This window comes from Paroedura picta, chromosome 7 (assembly GCF_049243985.1).
Source record: "Paroedura picta isolate Pp20150507F chromosome 7, Ppicta_v3.0, whole genome shotgun sequence".
Taxonomy (NCBI): domain Eukaryota; kingdom Metazoa; phylum Chordata; class Lepidosauria; order Squamata; family Gekkonidae; genus Paroedura; species Paroedura picta.
Genome location: NC_135375.1, coordinates 95491988 through 95507243, shown reverse-complemented (window position 1 = coordinate 95507243; position 15256 = coordinate 95491988). Strand labels below are relative to the sequence as shown.

Below are 15256 nucleotides of genomic sequence, written 5' to 3'. Positions count from 1 at the left end.
AACCTCACTTGTGTCACGGATTTTTGTTGGGCCACTCACAAGCTCTTAGCCCATTAAAACATTATACTATTTTACATATTTATGAAGTGTTCAAGTAGAAATGTCTCAAAAAACAACGTTGAAAGTACATCCAGAACTTGAGTTCTGCAAACTGCTGTTCCTTCTGCTACCTTGACCTATGCATCTTAGACCTTGCAAGTGGAGAGGCAGGGGGGAAAAATAAAAGCTGAAAACAAGTCCACAAAGATTGAAGTAAAGATTGAGTGCATTATTTAAAATGAAACAGTCGCAAAAAAGACAACCAGCATATCTGGATAGCAAGTAAACTTTGCAACAGGCAAAACATCAAGCTTTTAACAATGGATTATCAAACTTGTTATAGTATATTGTCTCTAAAATTATTCACATTTAAACATTTAATCAGATTTTGAAAATACATTTTATACATTCACTGGAATTATGCAGAAGATTTTCTTAAATTAAACAAAATACGCATTGTAGAACATTTTATCCATTCCAATGGAGTTGTTTTCTTGGGCGCTCCACAATATTTTCTTCTTCTTTTAATTGGGAAAAGATAAGAAGTCTTTGGAATAAGATAGAGAGGGAGGAGGACAAGTTCATTGGGGAGGGGGATTAGAAAGTGATTCAGAGGGAGAAAAAAGAAAACCCTCCAGGCCTTCCTGCCTCAGGTGACTCTGTTTGTTAAGCTAATACTGACAAGCGCAGCTAACATTTGTCACACCAGCCCTGTTGTGTGGGCCCCTACCTTCTGGGGCAAGGCCACAAAGTACTAGAGCCAAGGTCATTTCAGGCGAAACTAGATGGCATGCTGGAAGTCACAGGTGTTGGGCTCCCGAACTCCCCACGCATAACAGACAGTATAGCAAGTGCTATAATTTAATGTATGCATTCAAATTTATACTTTTATACTAATTTTATATACTTTATTCTATTCTAAACAGCCCTGAGTCTCACAAGATGGGACAGTTAAATAATAACAACAACAACAATAACGCAGTCAGCTCAGCTGATCAATTGCAGATTAAGAAAATGGTACAGAGACAAAATATCTCATTCATACTACACTAAGATCTGAATCAAGTGCCCACCTGCCTGCTTTTTAAAACTAGTAAGTGCTCAGGGGTTTGTAGCAGGCACGGAGACTGCTCCCAGGAGCCACAGCTGAGGAGGTGCTGGTGGGGTATTGACCTATTTGCAACTGGTTGAATTTTCCCTTCCCTGAGTTGTATGGTACGTAGAATTTCCTTTATCCCAGGATTGGTTGGAACTCAGAATGTGAGAGCTGGCATGGTCAAGCAACTAGAGTGCTGGACTAGCAACCAGGAGAACCAGATTCAAATCCCTAGTCAGCCATGGAAGCTTGCTGGGTGAGTCAGCGAAACACTCTCAGCCTAGCTTGCCTCGCAGGGTTGTTGTGAGGATAGAATGGGGGAGAGGAGAATGATGAAATCCACCTTATGTCAATATTGAGAAGGAATCTGAATAATAAACGAATGAACTGAGTCTCCATATCCGGTGTTTATCAGCCAGTCGGGACACCAACCTGCTCTGAAAATCAGAACTGCCACCTTTCTTGGGTGGGCTCGTTTGCCTTATGTGGTGATTCAGAATTTGGTTGTCTACTCAACAGGAAACTCTCCCCCCCCCCCAAAAAAAAAAATCCCTCAGTCTGCTCTTATGTTTCGAATGGCAGTTCAGGTGTGCCAGCAAACTTGTGCAAGCAACTATCACCTGCAAAAGTCCATAGATTAGGTGGCTGTTTACAAAGCATAGGGCCTCATAAAAAAGTCTGGCAAACATTAAGAAGGCAGGACATCTGTCTTTGAATGCACAAGGGCCTAGATTCAGTCTCAGGGAACTCATCACAACTCAGGGGGGAAAACTCAGTTGGAAACTTTGGAAATTTTAAAACAGAGGCTGGATAGCCATCTGACGGAGAGGCTGATTCTGTGAAGGCTTAAGGGGGTGGCAGGTGACAGTGGATGAGCAATAGGGTTGTGAGTGTCCTGCATAGTGCAGGGGGTTGGACTAGATGACCCATGAGGTCCCTTCCAACTCTCTGATTCTATGATTCTAACCCTGCTGAGCATCAGCCAAAAACCAAAGAAGTGGGCAAGAGGGACCAGTTGTCTGCACTGTAAGAATATTCAGAGGAAGACAATGGCTCTTCTCTTGCCCTGAAAACTCCTTGAGGGGTTCCCATAACTTGGCTGCAACTTGACACTAATTATTATTATTCATATATCCCACTTTTCACTACTCAAAGAAATCTCTGTGGCTTATACACACCTTTTCCTTCCACTCCCAACAACAGATACCCAATGAGGTAGTCTGGAGCTGAGAGCTCTGAAAGAACTGCTCTGTGAGAACCATTCTGAGAGAATTGTCATTGGCCCTAGGGCATCCAGCTGGCTGCATGTGGAGGAGTGGGGAATCAAACCCTGCTATCCAGAGTAGATTCAACCGGGTAGCCGTGTTGGTCTGAAGGAGCACAACAAAAATTAAGTCCAATAGCACCTTTAAGACCAATGAAGATTTATTCAAGAGTGTCTGCACTCAAAAGCTCACGCCTTGAACTATCTCCTTGGTCTTAACGGTGCTATTGGACTCTAATTTTGTTGTGCTCCAGATTAGAGGTCACTACTCTTAACCTCCACAACACGCAGGCTCTCATCATCCTACAAGGTATATGAGCACCCCCCCCCCCCATGGGAAAGGACGCCAGCTCCCGGGCTGCACGCATGGCCGGTAAATATCCAGCAGGGCAGACTGCGACGATGTCACTGAGGTGAGCCGAGGGCCGCCCCTCTACCCTCTGCAGCAGTGAAGAACGTCGGGCGAGGGCTGGCGGCCAGGGTTCAAATCCCCACTTCTCCCTGGGCAGCCTCCCTCGCAGGGCTGTTGTGCAGCCTAACCCGGCAGAAGGGAGGGAGATCCGTGTCCCCAAGGGCGCTGAAAGAAACCAGGGGGAGACTTCAGCACAAGCCGTCAGTTCTCCGGCGGCAGAGTCTGCAAACGGGGACTCGCCTGCCCGGCGCTCTCCGGCGCTTACCTGCGCTCGCCCTCCCGCGGGCCATGGGCGCCTTCCCCAGCGCGCTCGGCTTCCTGCTCGGCCGGCTGCGGCTCCTGTGGGGCAAGCGGCGGCCAGCTGTTTCCTGGAGGCTGGGGGGCGGGGCGGTGCCGTGCCAGGCGGTCCCGGGCATGGCCCTGGCGACGGAAAGCAAGCAGCACCGACGCCTCCTCAGGGAGGGATCGCCGGCACGCAGATGCATGCAAATGCATGCAAATCCAGGCGACTGGCGCCCGTCCAAAGGTCCGGCTGCCTGGAGATGCGGCGACCGTCGCCTGGCGCATCTTTGCGCGCGCCTTAAAAGCGGCGGCCTCGACTCCGGTGAAAAGCAGGGTATAAAAATTGACTCATGTCCTCTTTCTCTTTGAATTAACTCCCTAAAGTTTCCATGAGCCTGGACACTTTGTTTTCCACATGCCTGTAGCCCCTGTGTAGACATCCCTGCAAATCAGTTGTGGGAAGGCAAGGATTTGGCGTGGAAGCAAGACTGGAGTGAGCCCGGAGCCCCAAGGAAGTGCGGTTAAGGGTCAGTGTTTGTCATGGCCCCACTGGGGCCTACACTATAAAACAGCAGGATATGCAGGAAGAACTAGATTTTTTGAGCCATTGAGCAAATGGAATTTGACGAGGTTGGTGGTTTCTGATAATAGGTGCGGGAAGGATATGAAAACACAACAGAAAATGAAAAGTTATTTGGTCATTTCCTCCTTTCCCTTTTTTGTTAGAAAATATTCATGAAAATATGACATTTTGCTGTCATTACCAGCAGTTTACAAAACCCCAGTATACTCCAGCAGTATAACAGAAAAGGGATGAGGTGGGCATTTTCTTGGTCACTTCAGGAAGACAATTCCAGAAGCCTGGGACCTCAGTGCAAACATTTTAGCTTTTGCTAAAAGAAATCAGCAAGGTTGCAACTTTGTCAGTAAGAAAAAAACAGTCTTAATGTAGGAAGAGAAATGGGATAACTTCAGCAGAGTCTAGCGATACAAGTGTTTATATGTCCTAAGCAATGTCGGATCACAAGATAGAACAAGGACTTTGCCTTTATAACACAACAAAATCTGAGTTTGAATCTGCCTTTATAAAAGATGGCTGGACTGGACCAGATTTCAGCCCTTCAACAGAAGAAACTTTGCTATTTATTATCCAGTCAGTAGCAGCCTCTTGTGGCTGTAAAAGAAAGTAGCAGAAAATATGTCACTATTTTTACAGCCTCCAAACGTCAAGGAAAAATTATGCATGTATTTACTTACCTGTCATTTATAAACTACCCTAGTCCCTTGTGGAGACCCAAAGCAGGACACTAAATTATCTCCTTCATTTTATCCTCACCACAACCCTATGAGGTAGATTCAAGTGGGTAGCTGTGTTGATCCGAAGCAGCACAACAAAACAAAATCAAAGTCCAGTGGCACCTTTAAGACCAACAAGGCATGAGCTTTCGAGTGCAAGCATTCTTCCTCAGACTACGAACTACCATCATGACAGTGGAAATATAATGTTAATTCTGTTAAATTAGTAAACTGTCACAACATCCAAATACAGCCATATTAAGAAGAGTTGGTTCTTATATGCTGCTTTTCTCTACCCGAAAGAGTCCCGAAGTGGCTTACAGTCGCCTCCCCTTTCCCCGCAACAGACACCCTGTGAGGTGGGTGACACTGAGAGAGCCCTGATATTACTGCTCGGTCAGAACAGCTTTACAGCTTTATCAGCGCCGTGTAGAGCCCAAGGTCACTCAGCTGGCTGCGTGTGGGGGAGTGCAGAATCGAACCCAGCTCGCCAGATTAGTAGCCCGCACTCTTAACCACTACACCAAACTTCTTTGCTAAAACAGCCACAGGAGCATTCTGGGAGAGCAAGAGACCAGAGCAGGGCAGGAGCTGCAGGAGTTTTCCGGGAGAACCTGGAGATCCAGTGACTAAGAAGAGGGTAGTGGGGGAAGGAACCAGGGGTTCATGACACCTATGAGGTAGGTTAGACTGAGAGTGTGTGACTGGCCCAAGATAGTTCAACCACTTCTCTTGGCAGAGTGGGGATTCAAACCTGTGTCTTATTTTATTTATTATATATATTTATGCACATGCAAATTGTTATGTATGCAGACAGTGTGGCATGGTGTTAATTGGGGTGGCTAAGGCACCACAGTGATTTAAGCAGTGGCTGGGCCCAGTCTCTCTGGGTGGTGCTGCAGCCAATTATATGAAAATACAATGGCTATGTGTTGCCATGTCAGTTGTGAGGTGAGTGCTAGCTCTCCAGTAATGCTTACTCACTGTGTGTGCTAGGGGAAGTCTGGAAAACTAAGATTCGTATTGAAATAAATGTTGACTCAAGTGGGTAGCCGAGTTGGTCTGAAGCAGCATGGCACCTTTAAGACCAGCAAAGTTTTATTCAGGGTGCTAGCTTTCAGGTGCACGCACACTTCAGACGATGAAATGGAAATCACTAGACTACTAGAATAAATTAGCAGTAAATTAGTAAACAGCATCATGAAAATACCCAACACATTTCATAGAATCATAGAGTCATAGAGTTGGAAGGGGCCATACAGGCCATCTAGTCCAACCCGCCGCTCAACGCAAGATCAGCCCTAAGCATCCTAAAGCAGTGGTCCCCAACCTGCGGCTCCCTCTCCCCGCCCCCGCCCCGCAGTAAAAAACATACCAGGCCGCAAGCTTGCGGCCCGGGAAGCTTCTTACTGCGGGAGGGCGGGGAGAGGGAATCAGGGCCGGGCTGCGCCTGATGCGCGGGCGCGGCCCGCGGGTGCGGCCCGGTGTGTGGGCGTGGCCAGCGGGGCGCGGCCCGGTGTGTGGGCGCGGCCCGCAGGTGCGGGCCAGTGTGTGGGCGTGGCCCGCGCGGGTGCGGTCCGCGCGGCCGTGGCCCGATGCCTTGCCGGTCCCCAGCCACAGAAAGGTTGGGGACCACTGTCCTAAAGCATCCAAGAAAAGTGTGTATCCAACCTTTGCTTGAAGACTGCCAGTGAGGGGGAGCTCACCACCTCCTTAGGCAGTCTATTCCACTGCTGAACTACTCTGAAAAATGTTTTCCTGATATTTAGCCTATATCACTGTACTTGAAATTTAAACCCATTACTGTGTGTCCTCTCCTCTGCAACCAACAGAAACAGCATCCTGCCCTCCTCCAAGTGACAACCTTTCAAATACTTAAAGAGGGCTATCATGTCCCCTCTCAACCTCCTTTTCTCCAGGCTGAACATTCCCAAGTCCCTCAACCTATCTTCATAGGGCTTGGTCCCTTTGCAGTATAATGAAGATGTTTAGCTGATTCAAAAGCTTTGCTAGAATAACGACCTGATCTTATATAGTTATCAGTCCTTTGGGTTCAAGTCTCATTCAAAAACATAGTAAAAGGTAAAGGTATCCCCTGTGCAAGCACCGAGTCATGTCTGACCCTTGGGGTGACGCCCTCCAGCGTTTTCATGGCAGACTCAATACGGGGTGGTTTGCCAGTGCCTTCCCCAGTCATTACCGTTTACCCCCCAGCAAGCTGGGTACTCATTTTACCGACCTTGGAAGGATGGAAGGTTGAGTCAACCTTGAGCCAGCTGCTGGGATTGAACTCCCAGCCTCATGGGCAAAGCTTTCAGACGGCTGCCTTACCACTCTGCGCCACAAGAGGCTCATAAAAAAAACATAGTAGAGGGAGTAAAAATGTAAAAATTAGCAGTTAGTGGGAGATACATTTCCAATCGTAGAGCAGAGGACAACTGGACTCGTTTTCTTCTGCTCACAAATCCCCCTTAATGGAATGGTGTTTACTTACAGGTGAGTGTACACAAGACAACAGCCTTGGGAAACATACAGTGAGGCTTACTTGCAGAGAAGTGTCCTTAGGATTGCTCTTGAGGGTAGCCAAGTTGATCTGCAGTGGAAAACCATATTTGGGTCCTGGAGCCCTGAACATATTAACAAGATTTCCAGGATGTAAATTTTGAGAGTCAAAACTTCAATAAGACAGCCTCTCTTCTTGCCCCTTGATCCTGGCTGGTACTTAAGATGCTAGTCAGTGGACTCAAATATTACTTTTTGGATTGCTGTGTTATTTAATGAGAGATGAAGCTGTATAAAGTGTTATATAGTGGGGCAGTAACGGCCTATGTTAATAAAATCAGGATTCTATTTCGGCCTTTGCTGGAAACAAGATTCCCACCGTGGCCTCTTCCCTGAGACACCATGTGCAACGTAATATTCGATTGCTTTTGGAAGGTTTTTGTTAGCTGCTTTAAGAAGACCATGAAAACTGAACTTTGAATATTATCAACAAATACAGCAATTAATCGTGTGTGTGTGTGGGGGGGGGGAATCAAGCTGGCCCCTCCCTTTCCCGCCCCCCTGTGAGGTGAGGCGCGTATAAAAAAGCCCTTCGTGAAATTTCCCGCGTTTTAACGAACCATCGCTCAGCGTCCCTAGACGCGACATCTTCCCACTGAGCATGCGCTTTTGGGACGCCGCGCTGTCCTCTTTCGGCGCCACACTGAGCACGCGCGCTGTATCAATCGCACCGCCCTTACTTGTTGTCGGCTTCAGAGTTCCACTGAGCATGCGTTCTGCCCACTTTACCCGCACGGGTGCTTTTAACATGGCAGGCGCAGGACCTGTAGTTAGGGTGCATGGGTGTCGTTGAAAAGGACCCTACTTCTAAGGTAAGCGAGCTTCAGTCGGGATTAGGATCGCGGAGACAGAAGAAAACCCAAATCGCAGCGTCTTTGTAAAAGATCCCACTCTTCTCTTGGTTCTTTAAGACCAAGTCAGCAAATCGTATGTTGCAGGGGATTTAGGGGACTAGTGTCGGTCCAAGCAAGTTTCCATATCCTTGCAGCGTTCAGACGTAATGGTAATAATAACACCGACTGGGCAATCTTCTGAACTTTTGAGCGAGAAGGAGCTTTCCCAAGTGAGCCTGCCACTTAAGTAGAGGTGATAGAATGGCTTCACTTGCTAAGTTCCTATCTGTCAGAAAACGGTTTAGCGATCTAGAGCATTTTTATCCCAAGGAGTTCAGAGAAGCATTCAGAGTTCCCCCTCCAGCAGCAACCCTGTGAGGTAGCTGAGGCTGAAAGAGAATGACTAGCTTTAGGTCACCCAATAAGCCTCCTTGGCAGAGTGGGGATTTGAACCTGGGTTCCCCTGGCTGAATCACAATACTCCAGTGGGTCAGAAGTAGTTCTGGTGAGTGACCCCCCCCCCCCAACATGGCTAAACGAGCCTGCACTGCAGGGTCACTGTGTTCTGGCCTAGCGATGGGTTTCAAGTCACTCATTGCTTCTGACTGGTCACTGCTCAGGGGAAAGGCTCATTGCTGCCCCTGAAGGATGCAGGGCAGGCAGAATTGCTGGGTGATGCTTGCTTCTGCAATTCCTCTTGGATAGCTTTTTTCAACCTCTCGACCATGGAGGAGCCCCTGAAATAAAAAAGCACCCATTTTCCTAATGCCTATACACAAATATTTTACCCCCCCCCCCCGCCCTTTTAGTGTTCCAGGCAGTGTAGCCTGATCTTAAGGGTGGAGGATAAACTCCCTATCATAACAGTGCTCTCAAGTTTAAGGCTTTACTTTCCCCCCACAGGAGTGAAAGCAAACAGTGCACTTGGGAAGGGGGTTCTATGGCACTGGGCTAACCCTAGCTGTACAATAAAATAATGTAAAACTTGTTGATTATTTATTATAGTGCACAATTAAAAACAATAAAAACTTCATAAAAACTATACAGAATTAACAGCACATAAGACCAAAGCAAACACAGAAACAACATGTTTGGTCTTATGTGCTGTTAGTTCTGTACAGTCTTTATGAAGTTTTTATTCTGTTTTAAATTGTGCACTATAATAAATAATCAACAAGTTTTACATTATTGTATGGCTCAACTTCTGAGTTCCTACCTATTAAAGTTGGGTTGTGTTCCTTTTTTGGTTTTGGTTTTACTGGGCTAACCCTACCCATAGTGAACCACAGTGACTGCAGCTGTAAAAAATGTGGCCTGCTTTTACCTCAGAAGGCCAGTCCTGGGAACTAGTCCTTCAACACTTTAAAATGTGACGATGTATCTTCTTAAGCCTGAACAGTTCTGATTCTAACAATTTGTCTCATACCGCATTATTAACTTTTAGATAGATGAAGTTGTTTTTTTATACTACGCTTTTCACTGCCCGAAGGAGTCTCATAGCAGCTTAACATCGACTTCCCTTCCTCTCCCCACAACAGACACCTTGTGAGGTAGGTGGGGCCGAGAGAGCTTTGAGAGAACTGCTCTACAAGAACAGCTCTAACAGGACTGTGACTAGCCCAAGGTCACCCAGGTGGCTGCATGTGGAGGAGGAGTAGGGGAATCAAACCCTGCTCACCAGATTAGAGGCTGCCACTCTTATAACCACTATCACACGCTGGCTCTATATAACACAAAACAAATTTTAAAACTTTTGTACTCATCCCCTGGTTTATAAACGAATTATAATAATAATTTTTTAAGGAGTTGAGCTGAAATAAATTAATTTCTTTAAAATACTTCCGTTATAATGAGTATGTGCTTGCTTCTGTTTTTTAGGTGCAGTCTGACTGATTTGCTTTTAAGGCAGAGTGAAAAAACCATTTTCTCCTACTATACTGTTGTTTATCCTGAGGACATTATGAGAAACCTAAAATTACTGAGAACACGGGAGTGCCTGGCCAGCCAGGTTTTTGGAAGTCCACAGGGTTTTTCTCTCCGTGTGGACCGAGGGACGTTATTAATCAGCACAGAGTATGGAATTGTGGAACTGGATCCTCTCACACAGGAGGTAAGCTGCCAAATTTCTTTGTCAAGTGGCTTTTATGTTCTACAACGTGTCTCCCCAATCTTGTGGTACTTTAAGAACACTGAGTGGGTACCATCACAAAATGGCTGCTCGGGTTAGTCATGGCAATTGTCTCTCATTACCCTCTGTTTCGTCTATGTATAGGTCACAAATGAAATTTCTCTGACAGCAGAGAGTTTTCTGCCAGAAGATGGAAGTGGACGCATTGTGGGAATTGAGGATTTACCTGACCAACAATCTGTGTGTGTGGCTACAGCCACTGGAGATGTTATCCTCTGCCATCTGGATACAAGCCAGGTATGCTTCTGTGCCAGGTGGAACTACAGAACCTCCAGCACTGCCAAAGAGGACCAGAAACCTAACCAGAGGCAGAAAGTTATTGTTGTTACGAGAAGTGTTACGATACTTGTTGCCTTCAGTTATAGAACCCACTATTATTGTTGTGGATGTTATGAATTGGGCTCTATTATCCCTACGTTTTATGTAAACAGCCCTGAGCCTCATGGGAGGGCGGTATAGAAATATGTATGTATGTATGTATGTATGTATGTATGTTCTAGATGGGCTGCTTTCATAATAGTGCCCTTCAAGGGTTTTAGCACTTTTTCCCTGCCCAATGAAAAAAATATATTATTGGCTTATTTAAATTTGTGGGGAAAATTAACATATACATTGTCACACCTGGATACATTTAACAATGGACATATTATAAGAAGCCACAAGCTCACATCACGTGTACATTTGGAACCGGATTCAAATATCCCTCTTTTTTCTTCTTCTATAGCGGTGGTCCCCAGCCACCGGGCTGCGGCCCAGTGCCGGGCCGTGAAGGCCCTGGCACCGGGCTGTGGCTCCCTCTTCCCGCCCCCCCCCCCAGTACGAAACTTTCCAGGCTACAAGCAAATCGGCCGCAAAATTTTTTGTAGGAGGTGGGGAGAGGGAAACAGGGCCACGCATGCGCGTTTATGCCATGTGCGGCCGCAAATGCGCATGCGTGGCACTCCCACGCGTGTCTGCAAACGCGCATGTGTGGCACTCCATCCCGCGCATGCACGGCATGTGCAGCTGGGTGATAGCCCTCCCCGCTGCCGTGGGTCTGCAGCCTGAAGAAGGTTGTGGACCACTGTTCTATAGTACAAAACTAGAAGAAAATCAGTCCATTTTAAACTGGGAGAGGGAAGGTGACCTGTATGATGTCAGATCTCAGAAGCTAACCGGGTTCAGTATTTAGATGAGACCATCAAGGAGAGCTGTGCAGAGAAAGGCCAGGGCAAAACCACTTCTGCTGCTCACTGGCCTTGAAAGACCCTGGCTGGAGTTGCCTTAGGTCGGCTGTGGCCTAATGGCTCATATGTACATACTTTAGACCAGGGGTAGTCAAACTGCGGCCCTCCAGATGTCCATGGACTACAATTCCCAGGAGCCCCCTGCCAGCATTCGCTGGCAGGGGCTCCTGGGAATTGTAGTCCATGGACATCTGGAGGGCCGCAGTTTGACTACCCCAGCTTTAGACTGAAGAAGAATCCAGATGTGGACCACAATTTATAGTTAGACTTGATTTTACTGAAGTAAAAGGAAGGCCATAGTAGCATTTAGGGATTTGGAGGCTGGCACCAGATGGTGTAGCATTGGTCAGAAACATGTCAGCCACTGAAAGCTTTTTTGACACTGTCAGGTGATGATGGGAGATGCTTAAGTTCAGTATGTGGCTGCTGCTACAGGGCCAGGAGCAGGATCAGCACAAGAAGGTGACCATCCTGTGTTTTTTTCCCTCCTTTGCAGCTGGAGTGTGTCGGGAGTGTGGACAGTGGCCTAACAGCAATGAGCTGGAGTCCAGACCAAGAACTTGTACTCCTGGCGACAGGTACAGAGTTTTCAAGCAGATGTGACTAATCAATTTTCTTAGCTTTGCGTCCAGAGTGGTTGTTAGTACTCTATGCTTGAAAGACATGGTTTGTTTGGGGGTGGGAGGGGGGACAGCCTTTGCAACGCATTCTGCCTCCTCTTTCTGATGAGAATTCTTCTCCCCCACCTTCTCTAGTTGGCTTTAAACACAGTTTAGTGTTACAGATGCTCCAAAACCTACTTGGGTCAAACTGGTTCTCTGCTTAACCAGGGTTTAATTCAGACTCTGGTTAAGAAGGGAATCTGTTCAGTATTCAACTATGGCTCTCAATAACACTTTTGCCCTGATCTGAGTGGCCAACCCCACTGTGCACATTTGCACCACTTCTGGGGTTTCTCGAAGCCTGAAGTATGTTTTAGTAGTTTCTGGTGCAGAGTGGTAAGGCAGCAGAAATGTGCTGTCTGAAGCTGTCTGCCCATGAGGCTGGGAGTTCAATCCTAGCAGCCGGCTCAAGGTTGACTCAGCCTTCCATCCTTCCGAGGTCGGTAAAATGAGTACCCAGCTTGCTGGGGGGTAAACGGTAATGACTGGGGAAGGCACTGGCAAACCACCCCGTATTGAGTCTGCCATGAAAACGCTAGAGGGCGTCACCCCAAGGGTCAGACATGACCCGGTGCTTGCATAGGGGATACCTTTACCTGTTGAGAAAGGCTGGTTGGCGGAGGCACTTTTTTCCAAATTTCTTTTCTTCTCTTGGGACCCACACATTATATTTTCTTTAATAGCTGCCCTACTTGCAGCACAAGGTGAAATTCTATGTCAGATCAAGTATAGGAAAAATAAAGTAGATTGTTCCAGCTGACCATGAAAGTTTTGTTTTTAAAATCTGTTGCTTGTTTACCCCATGAAGGGCAGCAGACACTCATTTTGATGACCAGGGAGTTTGAGCCGATTATGGAAAATCGGATTCACCAAGATGACTTTGGAGAAGGTGAGTTAGTGTGTCAGGTGCTAGATTTGCATAAAATACAAAATTTAGGTTTTTAAGAGCAAAAAGTATGCAAGAGGAGGATTGAATGCAAACAAAAAAAAGATATAACAACTGAAGAAGAAGAGTTGGTTCTTATATGCTGCATTTCTCTACCCGAAGGAGTCTCAAAGAGGTTTACAGTTGCCTTCCCTTTCCTCTCCCCACAACAGACACCCTGTGAGGGAGGTGAGGTTGAGAGAGCCCTGATATTACTGCTCAGTCGGAACAGCTTTATCAGTGCTGTGGTGAGCCCAATGTCACCCAGCTGGCTGCATGTGGGCGAGTGCAGAATCAAACCCGGCTCGCCAGATTAGAAGTCTGCACTCCTAACCACTGCACCAAACTGGCTCACCAAAAAGGCAGTGTGAGGGGAAATGAGGAGGTGATTTGAGGCTTTTTGCATAAAATGGTAAAAAAAAAAAAAGAGCCAGGATTTCAAATATAAGTTATTGACTGGTTTACTTACTTCTAGGGAAGTTTATCACCGTCGGCTGGGGGAAAAAGGAGACCCAGTTCCATGGATCTGCAGGAAAGCATGCTGCTCGTACCAAGCCAGTGGTACAGTATTATAACAACAGTTATATAATGTTATATAATGTAGTGTTACCAGATAGTGTTACCAGATGTCATGTTTTTTAGATGGCATTTTTGTTCATTTCTGTCCTCTTTGGGGCTCTTTTTTAAAAAACTGATGAAAATGTCTTCTTTTGGGGTTGGGATATTCCTAAGTAGCAATTATCACAACTTAAATATTATTATTAGATTAGATGTATTAACTGTCCCTCCCTATAAGTCTCAATACAACATATTAAAATTGACATAACAATTTGATAAAACTATACATAATAAAGCATTTAAAGCCATCACTACATTGCTCTGCATGTTTCTCTGTTGGTCTTATACCTCACTTAAGTCTCTTTCTCCTCCTTTCTGTTCTAATGCAGCAGCTCTTTAATTTTCCACCCTTATTCATACTAAAAAAGGAGGGGAGAAAAAAATGGGGCAGGTAGCATGTGTGGCTGCAAGATAATCTTGCAAGTGTCACCTATTGCTTCCAGGTTAACAGGAAGTGCGCATGTTCTTTGCCTCTCCCAGGAAGTCTCACCTGCTTTGCCCTGGGATGATCACAGACCTCGCATGAGCTGGAGAGGGGATGGGCAGTACTTCGCAGTGAGTGCGGTTTGCCCAGACACAGGTTGGTATGATGCTTAAAACAACAAAATGTCACTTGCCGATGACTGGGTTGCATAAAGAGGATGGAAATCATGCTCTTTTTATTTTTTAAAGAAAGGTTTCTTAATTTATATCTTGTTGGGATAAATTCATACGTGTACAGACATGCGCACACACACACACTATGCATCTATGTTCCACCAAAAAGTGATCCCAGCTCAGCCCTGAAGAAGCCAGGACAGATAAGGCTGCTGTGGTTGAAGCCTTTTCCTTTCTCCCATGTAATTCATCCACCACAGGGACTTTCCCTGTTGCCTGCTAAGCGTTTATAGAAAGTGGGTGTGGCCGGTGGCATATTTGCTCTACAAGGCTCCTGATTGGCTATTGGAGATATGATTACCTGTATAGCTTTTTAAAAACATTGCTGTGTAAGCAGCTCCATCACAGCACAGAGGTCTTTGTTGTGTGACTGAAGGTAAGCTGCAGCAGCCCTTTGGTGGCTGCCTCCTCTTCCTGCAGCAGCCATTTTGTTTCTGCACCCATTATACTATGTGAGAATCCCAGAGGTGTTCACAGGCTTGAAAAGGTTGAGGATTGTTGCTCTAGCACATTTTTAGCCCCAAGAGCTAGTGCTTAGGGTGTCAAACTAGCATCTGGGAGGCCAAAATTCAGATCCCCTCTCTGCTGAGGAAGCTACCGGGGTGATTGTGGGCCAGTCATACTCTCTCAGGCTAACCCTCCTCACAGGTTTGTTGTGAGGTGAAAATGGAAGAGGGGGATGTGAGCCATTTTGTGTCTCCATTAGGGTTGCCAACATACCCAGGTGGAGGGGAATGTCTTTCCCCTTTCATGTGTGGAAATAGATTGCTAGTAAATAATATCAAATTAAGCCTCTGTTAAAGGGTGGGGAGCAGGTATTTTTATTCCTCCAGGCTGTTTGGCAACCCTAGTCACTCGGGGAAGAAAGGTGGGATATGGCTGAGGTAAATAAATAAACCTACCCTTTGCCTGCTGAATTCAGGGCAGCCCTGTGTGAAAAGAGAAGGGGTGGGGGGGAGACAAAAGGTAAACTTGGCCAATTGTACTGGGAAAATCTGATAGTACTGCCAACGCATCACATCCTGGCTGAGTGTTTCTGGGAGGCAGTTACAGGCCTAAGCCCATGTCTTAGGCCCTCTTGTGTGCTATTGTTGCCTCTGCAGAGAACTTGCACACCAAGCAAACTTCTTCAGTGTGCCACTGTTTGGTATGCATTCTGAGGATCCCCTGACCTGGGTCTGCACTGACCTGAAAGC

At 46.4% G+C, this 15256-nt stretch overlaps 2 protein-coding genes across 5 annotated transcripts in view; one reads left to right on the top strand and one right to left on the bottom strand.

The window, feature by feature from the left end:
* The window catches only part of TBC1D2 (TBC1 domain family member 2), a 36488-nt gene extending 29161 nt beyond the window's left edge, over positions 1-7327 (bottom strand). Inside the window, exon 1 of one of the 3 annotated variants that reach the window (XR_013232668.1) lies at positions 6935-7327. Coding sequence is in view for 1 of the 3 variants with exons in the window: in XM_077345483.1 (XP_077201598.1) it covers positions 6935-6999 (65 nt within the window). In the remaining 2 variants the exon portion in view is untranslated. Of the gene's footprint in view, positions 1-3076; positions 3278-6934 lie in introns of those variants that run through there. The other 2 variants (XM_077345483.1, XM_077345484.1) reach the window with 2 other exon arrangements.
* A 278-nt stretch (positions 7328-7605) lies between these two features.
* ELP1 (elongator acetyltransferase complex subunit 1) overlaps positions 7606-15256 on the top strand; it is a 40134-nt gene continuing 32483 nt past the window's right edge. For both annotated transcript variants that reach the window (XM_077345473.1, XM_077345472.1), the window contains exons 1-7: positions 7606-7763; positions 9663-9894; positions 10057-10209; positions 11695-11776; positions 12669-12749; positions 13261-13346; positions 13884-13983. In XM_077345473.1, coding sequence (XP_077201588.1) covers positions 9745-9894; positions 10057-10209; positions 11695-11776; positions 12669-12749; positions 13261-13346; positions 13884-13983 — 652 coding nt within the window. In that variant the 5' untranslated portion in view covers positions 7606-7763; positions 9663-9744. The remainder of the gene's footprint in view (positions 7764-9662; positions 9895-10056; positions 10210-11694; positions 11777-12668; positions 12750-13260; positions 13347-13883; positions 13984-15256) is intronic.